Genomic DNA, 10,108 nt, shown 5'->3' on the forward strand with positions numbered 1-10,108 from the left:
AGTCTGCCCTAGTACAGAATGTACATTCCTGATCTTGGAAAGGCACTAAAACCTGTGCTGTAACACTGCAGAGTGAGTTTGTTTTCTGAAGCACATGTATCAGCACTGGGGGGCTGAATGGCCCCAGAGCTGGTAGGCAACTAAACTTAGAGGCATTGCTGGGTTTGTGTGAGCTATTGGAAGCTTGCTGACACTCACAGTAAAGAGTGGAGTGTGTGAAAGGGGTAACTTGGGGATTCAAAACATTATTTTACAGCAAAAGGATGGTGTTCTGGCATCCTTCTGTCCAAACATAATGGAATTCCTTCATTTAAACACAGATAACTGTTTGTTATTTTATCTGCAAGTAATTCCACTTCAGCCTAATAAGCCTACTTTTCCACAGCTGTCTTATGCAACATATTTCTGTATGCTTGAAAAGTCAAGGGAATGCTCTTACTGCAAACATGAGAAATGTGCTCAGCTGAACATGATAAATGTGCCAGGCTAAATGCTTAGCAAGCTGCTCTGATTATCTGTAACCCTTTCTTTGTGACTGGGATTTGTGTGTGCAGAACTGGGCGTAGGTCAGTGGGGACAGTGTAGCCAGGAGAAAGCCTCCTACTGGGTCTGGTGTGTGAGGTGGAAGGCTTTTCCATATAATGTTTCCTGTGACTCAGAGGGAGATACATTTATTTATTTGGGAAATCTTTCAACACATTTAGTAGGGCTATTTAGTAGTTGATATTGTAGCTTTTTTAATATGTGTGGATTTAATCCACAGGTTAAAAGCAGAAGAAAAAACAGCCCCAAACCTGTCCATTTCCCCAGTTAAATAAATCCTCTGGAAGCATCTAAGTAGAAAATTTCTGCACATGGAAGACTTGGTGATCACACAAGTTGACAACTGTGCCAAATATTGTATCTCTCACTGGGCTGGGATGGGTTTATCAGAGTCAGGCACTTAGTGGCAAAACCTACAGCTGTAGAGTGTTGGGGTTTTTTAAGAGTTATGTCTCTCATTCTATATCACTATCAAGCAACACTAGCTGTGATTTTAAAACAATTTTGATCTCTAGACAGCCATTTATGAAACTGTAAAACTAGTTTGAAGCTGAAGTGAAGGGTGGGTGGTCAGTGAAACACCATTCAGGTCCTGGGTCTTACCAAAGCCCAGGCTTGGCTTTTTGCAGTGGGGGCTCAAGGTTGCTGTTTTGAGCACCAAGCTCAAAGAATTGGAGCACTGTCCTAGCAGATGGCTGTTTTTTCTCAAACCTCTGGTGTAGAATTAATCTGCCTCTAACTAGATGTTGCAGATGTCCACAACTGCCATCCCTGTGGGATCTCTCTATGGTCAGTGCAGGAAATGGGTGTCTCTAGAGGGCAATTTATTACCTGTTCCAAGTGTTTATATTAGAATGAGAAAAATCACACTCCAGAAATGCTGTTTTATGGCATTTGTAGAGACTATAGAGGAGTTGTCATGGCCTTATTACCTGCTCCAAGGGTTTATATTAGAATGAGAAAAATAACACTCCAGAAATGCTGTTTTATGGCATTTGTAGAGATCTCTCTTTGTAGAGACTGTAAAGTCTCTCATGGCTTGGTTCAGTTACATGAGGTGAATCCCATGACAGGATTGCTGCCATTCTTTGAGGGTACTTGTGCCAAGTATGGGAAAGTGACCTTGACTTCACTCTAAACATGCTATAAAGCCTTTTGTTTGGCTTTCAGAGGTTCTGCTTTTCTGTTTAATCTGTGAACTGCTCAGTAAGGGGCAGACTGAAATAGCAAAAGTGACCAGGCTGGAAGGGACTGACTCAGTGATTCAGTAGAATAGTGGAACATGAGGAGAAGAAGGAAGAGGGTGGCATTTATGTTACTTGGACATTCTCTTCTGTGTCAAAATCAACAGTGGTGACCTTGGTGTGGCATAGCAAATGCACCAGATTTTGCATCCAGTCTTTGGAGTGCTAAGAAGCTCAATAGGATTGTGCTGATAAATAATAGGCCTAAAATACATTTTGAATTCCATTGGTGAAACCACTGTTGTATAGAAGGACTGATGTCATTACTGAGGCAACAGGAGGGGAATTAACAGTGTGGTCAGTGTAATACAGCAAACTTCTGGAGCACTGTGCCCACATCCAGCCAAACAGTTCATCATGGAGCTGCCATAAATGATCTGGGTTGAGTCTGCAGGGAAGAACTGCTGAAAGCTGCAGCTGATAATTTTCCTTTGGTGCTTTGTTTACTGGAAACTGAACTTCTGTTTTTTTTTTTTTTGTTAAAAGACACTTTCCCTGGAAGCTCCTGCTCGAATTAAGAACAAAACTCCTCCTCTGGACTGGCCACAGGAAGGTGAAGTTGTTTTTGAAAATGCAGAGATGCGGTACCGAGAGAACCTCCCTCTAGTACTTAAAAAAGTGTCTTTTACCATCAAACCGAAGGAGAAGATTGGCATTGTGGGGAGGACAGGCTCAGGTAAGGAAAAACACTAAGCAGAGTTAAATTATTACTTTTACAGAACAGATTGGAGCAGTCATATTGGTTCTCCTGTGTTTGAGTAAGTTGGTTGCACAGGAGGGGTTGAGCACTCTGTCGGTGGAGGTTTCCATTTATGTCTGTACATAAGCAAGATCCCTGTGAACAACAGTGAAAACAAGTTTCCATTTAAAGCACAGGGTTATCCTACTGTGTTGAGCCAGTATGTTGATTGTATTTAACTCCCCAAACCACTGACCAACACAGATTGGTGCCTACAATGTGCTCCTTGCAGCTTCTCTGACTCTCTTGAAGGATTCTCTACTGATGCTGCAGGCAGGTTTGGCTCTGAACCATCTCAGAACTCTGTAATGTGAAGAATCCAAACCCCTGTTTGTGAGATGACTTAAATCAACCTCAAAATGAGTTTCTAAATAAGTAATTTATATTGTTTTATTGGGTTTTCATGACAGGGTTCTGGCAGTGAGGTTGGGGCAGCACTCCAGGCATGACTTCTTTGAGCTTTAGGAGCTGCCCCCACAATTGCTCAGAAGTTTAAATGCTGAACCTCAGAACTTACCAGAGCATTGCTTGCCAGGACTTTTTGGTATTCTAAAACTTTTCTTCGATGTGGACAGCTTTTAAAATGCTTTCTCCTCTGAAAACTGTTATGATTCTGTAGAAACACCAGTCATGTTTTTCCTGTCTCATTTTTAGGGAAGTCTTCCCTTGGAATGGCACTCTTTCGTCTCGTTGAACTGTCTGGAGGCTGCATTAAAATTGATGGAGTGAAAATAAATGACATTGGCTTGGCAGATCTTCGGAGCAAACTCTCCATAATCCCTCAGGAGCCTGTGCTGTTCAGTGGCACTGTGAGGTTAGTGAGGCCACAAGAAGGCAAGAAGGGACTGAGCAGTCTTCCTGCTTATACCTGAAATGCAATAGGTGCCTGGTGAGGTGGTAGCTTCTGTTTTGGTTTTGAAACAAAAAAACCACAGATTAATGATTTTAGCTGGCCCAGTGCAGACTGGGTGTGATCATGCTGTATGGAAGTCTTGCTTCCCTTATATGTGGTTGAAGTTTTAGTATCTTTGTCTTCCATCTCTACTCTTGATTTTTGGCTCTCCTAACCTCGGTGTGCTGGGAACATCTGATTTCCCTGGCAAGGAAACTTTAGTGGAAGGCCAGATGGGAATCACCTATCTGGATAAATTAGCACACTGTTGGTTTGCCTTTCATTGCTGAGTTAAAATTCTCCTTGTTTTCTGCTTCCCCTTCCAGATCAAACTTGGACCCTTTCAATCAGTACAGTGAGGAACAAATCTGGGCTGCTTTGGAAAGGACTCACATGAAGGAGTGTGTAAGTATTATGTGCTCTGGGTAATAGGTGTTTGCATTTGACTTACAAAGCAACATAATCTGTTAGTAGCTGCTTTAGAGGTCTTCATCTAAGCTATCTCTCTACATTTTCCCCCTTGTTCTCTATGCTTTATTTGACCAATTTTTTATTCTTTTTCCCATGATTTTATCAGACTGCTATTTTTGGATTTTTTTGGGATATGCCATATTCTTTAGTTTTTTTAGTATATAGGATAGCAGAGTGCTGCTTCATCACAGGGATTCTTAGGGTATTAGAACATTTCAAGTGATATTTTTCTGTGTGTGCCCGAGGTGTGCATTCTACATTTCCATTTGTGACTGTACATGTCATATGTGCAAATTTATACTGAACTTAACCTGCCCTTTGCAAGGCCCTCTGCAGTAAGTCTTGCTGCCATGACATTTCCAGTTCTTTTTCATGTAAGTCAGGTGGCAGGTACAGCTGCAGGAGTTCCTGCAGGGACTAGATTCACTCTTCTGCTGGTGACAAAGATTGTCAGGAGATCTGTTTGTGTTTATATGATTTTGTGCAGTGCTCTAAGATTTTTTTTTTCCTCTTCTTTCCCACACAGGTTGCACAGTTGCCTATGAAACTTGATTCAGAAGTGATGGAAAATGGGGAGAACTTTTCTGTTGGAGAGAGACAGTTACTGTGTATAGCTAGAGCTCTGCTGCGTCGTTGCAAGGTGAGCACAGCAGGGAGAGAAATAGCTAGAGATACCAGAATTATAGAATTAAAAAAGCCTTTTTTGTGCTGAATTCTTTCTGTCTGTCAGAGGAATCACAGCAATGATTACTGCAACCCAGAGAGGTGTAAGGTTAAAACAAACAGGAAAGTATCTGTAGCCATCTCCTGTAATGTCCTACCATTGGAAAGGCTAACAAGGTAACTGCTAACAATAGTGTGTCAGACAATAATTTCTTCAGTGTCTTGTTACTCGGGAGCATCAGATTCTTCCCTTTTTCCACCTTTTTGTGAATATGAGCCAAGTGTTTTTCTTCTATATGATGCTCCACTAAAATGTGGTCTCCAAGTGGAATTTGGGACCATGCTATGCTAGCCAAGTGAAAGATTTTGCAGGAATGGAAAACAAACAATTTCAGTGAGAGAGGATTTTTGGATTGAGATTTACCAGGATTCTGGTTTTAACAACCTTTTTTCTGAAATGTGACGTATCATAATATTTTAAAGTTCACTCTGCATCTGTTTTTAAAGTGAGACTACTCAACAGAAGTTACTGCTGTCTCTGCAGTACCTGCACAGAGCATGTTCAGTTTTGACAAGAAATCAGTCCAAATCAGTTTATGTCTGAGGGGAGGAGACTTTTTACCCAGCATAAGAAAGCCATTAAGCCTAGTCTGTATTGACTCATTCCAGGAGGAATGTCACCACCAGGGATGTGTCAAATTAATTTACTGGTAAAAATTCTGTTTGAGGTTCATCTAGGAATATAAAATTGGAGGTAACAGAAACTTGAAGCCCAGGTTATAACCCATGTTATATCACATCACTAGGATGTGACAATAAAAGTGTGTCATATATAGGCTTTGTTGAAGGCAATTACATAGAGAAAACTGAAAGGGTACTTGTAAAAGCTGTGTTTGTGCCCACAACTCTGTAAGAATTGCCAGTTGTGACAACACTTGGCTGGGGCCCTTCTGCCCCCTCTATATGTATTTTTATGTTCAGGGAGGGAAGGTGTGACCATGGGTAACAGCCAGAATTCTGTGCTGCTTTCAGATATTGATCCTGGATGAAGCAACAGCTGCTATGGACACAGAGACAGACTTACTGATCCAGGAGACCATCAGAGAGGCGTTTGCAGACTGCACTATGTTAACAATCGCGCATCGCCTGCACACCGTCCTGGGCTGCGATCGCATCATGGTGCTAACACAGGGACAGGTGAGCAGGGAGGCGTCCTGCTGGTGCCCCGTGTGCAGACTGAACTGAGGGAACAGCTGCACTGCAGGGCAGAAAATCCTCTCTCTTCATATCCTTGGTAATAAAAGTCCAGTAGAATCAGTTGCTGCCTGTGACAAGATCAAAGATGGCAAAACTTCTTTTTCACACCAGGAGAGTGTGAATAACAGTCTGTCTTTAAAAATCTATGAGGCTTCCTTTGTACGTTAATTCTGAGATGGGTAATAACATAAACATCTCTGCTGGGGCTCAGTGGCAGTTTCCCATTACTTTCATAAAGCCCTGTGCTGTCAAGCACACCTATGGCAGATACTTCACATATTTTTCAGACTTCCATTTTGGGGGCCATAAACAGTTAAATGCAAGAACATTGGGCAAGGCTCCTTAAAGGTAGAGAAGTCAAAAGCCCATAGCATATGCCTCTGCCAGAACCACCAGAGGTTGCTTCCTCTGGGCTACTTCCAGTTTCTGAGCCAGTTTGAAGCATTCCAGGTTACAGTATCCCTAAATGCAAGTACTTTCACTGCCTGGTGTCTCACCTAAAGATGAATGCTGTGTTTTCCACTCTTTACCATCACATCACAAGTCCAAGGGGTGGAAGTCAATTTGCTGCTGCATTTTACTGACATACTTTACCTGCCTTGTTTGGTTTCAGGTAGTGGAATTCGACACCCCGACTGCCCTTCTGGCCAACGAGAACTCACGCTTCTATGCTATGTTTGCTGCTGCAGAGAACAAGGTTGCTGTCAAGGGCTGAAATTCAGGGCAAAGTCACTTTAATTTTGGAGAGCTACGCTCCCTGCCTGTGGCAGGCCAGCTCTTCCTCCTCCTCGCAGATTATTGTCTTTTCATCTTTTAATTTTTAGCACAATGTGTCAAGCCAGAGAGTTTTAAAAACCATGTCAGAAGAATTCATGTTTTTATTATTGTATTTATTCCATACTACTAATTTTTTGTTATTAAATGCACTCTACAAATGGCTCAGGGAGCCATAGTTATAAATGTATCAGAGGCCTATAATGAAGCTTTATACATGTAGCTATATCTATACATAATTCTGTATATAGCCTATATTTACAGTGGAAATGTAAGCTGTTTATTTTATATTAAAATAAGCACTGTATTAATAACAGTGCATATTCTTTTCTATAATTTTTGTACAGTTTATGGTACCAGAGATCTGGCTTTATCGGACTGCATCAGACAATGTTTTGTCTTTTACAGTTCGTCTTTTCCTAGTGCCGGATTTTCTGCGTGTCTGAGTGGAAGTGAAGCTTTGCAATAGTGTCCTTTATTGTCACATCTTTGTCTAGCGCAGCAGAGAAGAGCTCTGTGGTGTAACTATTGCATTGTAATTTATCAGAGCTATTTGGGGCATTGCTAATGCTCACCACGGCAGCGGCTGCTGCTTCCCGTGATGCTTTTCCAAAGCAGGGTTTTTAGTGATCCGAATGGAGAACCACTCCTGGCTCACATTAAAGCCTTGTGTTTTCTCAGTGTCCTGACACAGTATTTCTTACTGTATCAGCAGAGTTTATTTTAATGCAAGCAAGCCCAAGCTCTTCCTGCTTCGCTGATCTAACACAACCAAAATCTTACTGTTTGTGGAATGATCTGTAACAAATTAATCATAAGGTTCAAATTGTACCCTATATGCTGGCAGGAAAGCCTTTTCAGAGTTGCTTCAGCTGACTGACTCTTTATCTTGAAGCTGCTAACACTTCTCAGAGGTTTAGGTTGGCTTTCTCTGGCATGGGTAACACTAACTCTTTGTTCTGCTCACTTAAACTAAGATTAATCAACATGGATATTCCTGTTTCTTTCTTGCACACTTGTTAAGGAAGCAGTCCTCGACCCCACGTCTTCTGGAACCTGAAAGGGGTTCCTGTTGATCAGGATGTAACACTGGTGTAGGACATGGTTTTCTTACTGTAAATGACCTACCTCAGGTTACTGGGTCCTGCGTAGTGCGTTGCCATGATCACTGTACACCATTCCTGTTTTTTGGGACCTGTGGCCCGGGGGACACAGTGGTTCCTGTGATAGCTGTGACTTATTGAATGGTCAGCGTTGCATGTCTTTGTCAACTTGGACATTTTGTAGCCTTAGCATGTTTGCAAAATGTCTCATTGAGGCAGAAATCTGAAAAGTAAATAAAACTATTTTGGGTTTTGTAAATTTTATTGGTGTAAGTGGTTTGTTTTGGGCACATAAAGAACTTTGCACCTTTTTGAGCCCTGGGGAGCAGGTTTGCAGGCTTTTGTTTTTTTTGTTTTTTTCCTTGTCATGCATCATGGTCTGATCTTTCTTCCTTCAGAGTAAAGGTTTTTCTTTAAAAGTGTAGTGGGTGATTTTTGTGCCCTCCAGCATGGGGGTAGCTTGCAATACATGTATGTTGAGTAGTACAGGGAGTAATAATTTATAGTGCAAGTATTCAAGCCAAATAGAAGGGCTGAGGTCACGTGGAAGACCTTCTTAGGCTCAGATTTTCCATTTTCTTTACCTGAAAGCACTACTGTTTATAGAGTGACATGACTGCAAAGCCACAGAAGCATTTCTACCTACCAGTACCACAGGCAAATTGTGGTATTAACAGAGCTTGCACTGTAGCTTGAAGTAGCACAAAGCATTGTTGTGATTGTTCTTAACTCCTGTCCAAAGCAAGAATTAACTAGCACAGACCTTACCCTGCTCACAGGCCTGGAGTTTACCCCATGGACTTCAATATTTCCCTTGAAGGAAATGGGCTAATGTACCTGGTTCTGCATGCTGCTGGGGTCAGTGTGTGGCTTCACTTTGCAGCTAAGACTGAGCTAATGGCAGTCTAGGCAAAAGGGGAGCCATCCTGATCTTATCCTCCTTCTTCTTCCAGGCTGGGACTTCCTCTTCCCTTCCCGATGCCAGCAGTGGCTCTTGTGTGGTCCAGTTCAGAAAGCTAAGTTGCAGCAAGCAGGAATGCTGTACAAAGGAGGAGACAGGAAGGCACAGCCCACAGGAAGGGAGGTGAAGTGGGGCTGCTCTTCTCAGTAGGTGCTGGCTGTAACAGTAGCGTAGGTGTGAGAGGGAATGTCGGTGTTCACTGCCCCGAACTGCTGCTCCCCAGTTAAACTGCTTAAGAGCTGAACCTTTGCTGCAGCTTTGGCAGCTGAAACAGCTCAGCAAGGTGTCAGACAAGGGTCTGTGGTGGAGCGGGAGTAGGACAGTCACATGTGAATAGCAGGGATTAGCTCAACCGTTTTGTTAAACCTTGGCTGCAACACTGTTACTTTGGAATTAAAGATGGAGACTGACAGAAGGAAATGTTCTTTCTGTTGTGATCACTTCTGCGCTTCTTTTGGCACTTTTCTCACAGGTGTACTGAAGTATTGCTGCTCACAGGGGGAGCTGTAGTTTTTTTACTTTCATCCTGAACCACAGGAGCAAGCTGAGGCCTGGCCAAGGGCCCTGTCACTGAATTGGAAGGAAGAAATGTTAATATTTACAAATCTGACTGAAATATCTGTATTGTTGGAGCATTCTGCAAGAGGTTGATGATGATGATTGGAATGTTCAGGAGTTGAATTCTGCTTTAGAATTTATAGTATGATATACAGAGAAGACTTCATCCTATGGGGAATAGAATAAGATACTGGGATTGGGACAGAGACTTTCTTTAAAGAGATCCTACCCAAAATAGCACATGCTTCTGTTCTGGTTTAATATCAGCTGGCAACTAAACCCCACACAGTCCTGTGGGATGGGGGAGAGAATTGAAAGGGTGAAAGCTAGAAAACTTGAGAGTTGAGATGAAGACAGTTTAATAGGGAAAGCAGCAGCTACAAAAGCAAAGCAAAACAAAGTATTCATTCCCCACTTCCCACGGGCAGCTATCTCCACGAAAGCAGGGCTCCATTGTGTGTAATGGTGACTTGGGAAAACAAGCACCACTATTGAATTTCCCCTCCTTTCTCTCCAGCTTTTTTAATGCCATATGGTCTGGAATATCTCTGTGGTCAGTTGGGTCAGCTGTCCCTGCTGTGTCCACTCCCATCTCCCTGAGCACCCTCAGCCTCCTTGCTGGTCAGATGGGGAACAGAAATGTCCTTGGCTCTGTGCAAGCCCCGCTCAGCAACAGCTATACAACATTCCTGAATTATCAACACTGTTCTCAGCACCAACCCCAAACACAGCCTTGATACCAGCTACTGGGAAGAAAACTTACTCTAACCCAGCCAAAATCAGCACATCTTACAGCAAAAGCTGTGGCCCAAGACCAGCAGGTGTGCAAAATGAGAGATTTGCCTGGGATTACTTGTTACTGTATTGTTCTCTAGAGTTTTCATTGTATCAGTTTTGCTTATT

At 42.5% G+C, this 10,108-nt stretch overlaps 1 protein-coding gene across 12 annotated transcripts in view; it reads left to right on the top strand.

Annotated features, from left to right (window-relative positions):
• ABCC5 (ATP binding cassette subfamily C member 5) overlaps window positions 1-9,573 on the top strand; it is a 46,255-nt gene extending 36,682 nt beyond the window's left edge. For 4 of the 12 annotated variants that reach the window (XM_041405666.1, XM_041405672.1, XM_041405671.1 and 1 more), the window contains 7 exons: window positions 2,274-2,463; window positions 3,181-3,340; window positions 3,745-3,823; window positions 4,416-4,529; window positions 5,585-5,749; window positions 6,423-6,506; window positions 8,640-9,253. In XM_041405666.1, coding sequence (XP_041261600.1) covers window positions 2,274-2,463; window positions 3,181-3,340; window positions 3,745-3,823; window positions 4,416-4,529; window positions 5,585-5,749; window positions 6,423-6,506; window positions 8,640-8,774 — 927 coding nt within the window. In that variant the 3' untranslated portion in view covers window positions 8,775-9,253. Of the gene's footprint in view, window positions 1-2,273; window positions 2,464-3,180; window positions 3,341-3,744; window positions 3,824-4,415; window positions 4,530-5,584; window positions 5,750-6,422; window positions 7,946-8,639 lie in introns of those variants that run through there. The other 8 variants (XM_041405668.1, XM_041405676.1, XM_041405669.1 and 5 more) reach the window with 6 other exon arrangements.
• Window positions 9,574-10,108: the final 535 nt, after the last annotated feature.

Source organism: Onychostruthus taczanowskii, unplaced genomic scaffold (genome assembly GCF_017590055.1).
Source record: "Onychostruthus taczanowskii isolate IOZ18803 unplaced genomic scaffold, ASM1759005v1 scaffold24, whole genome shotgun sequence".
In the NCBI taxonomy this organism is placed as follows: domain Eukaryota; kingdom Metazoa; phylum Chordata; class Aves; order Passeriformes; family Passeridae; genus Onychostruthus; species Onychostruthus taczanowskii.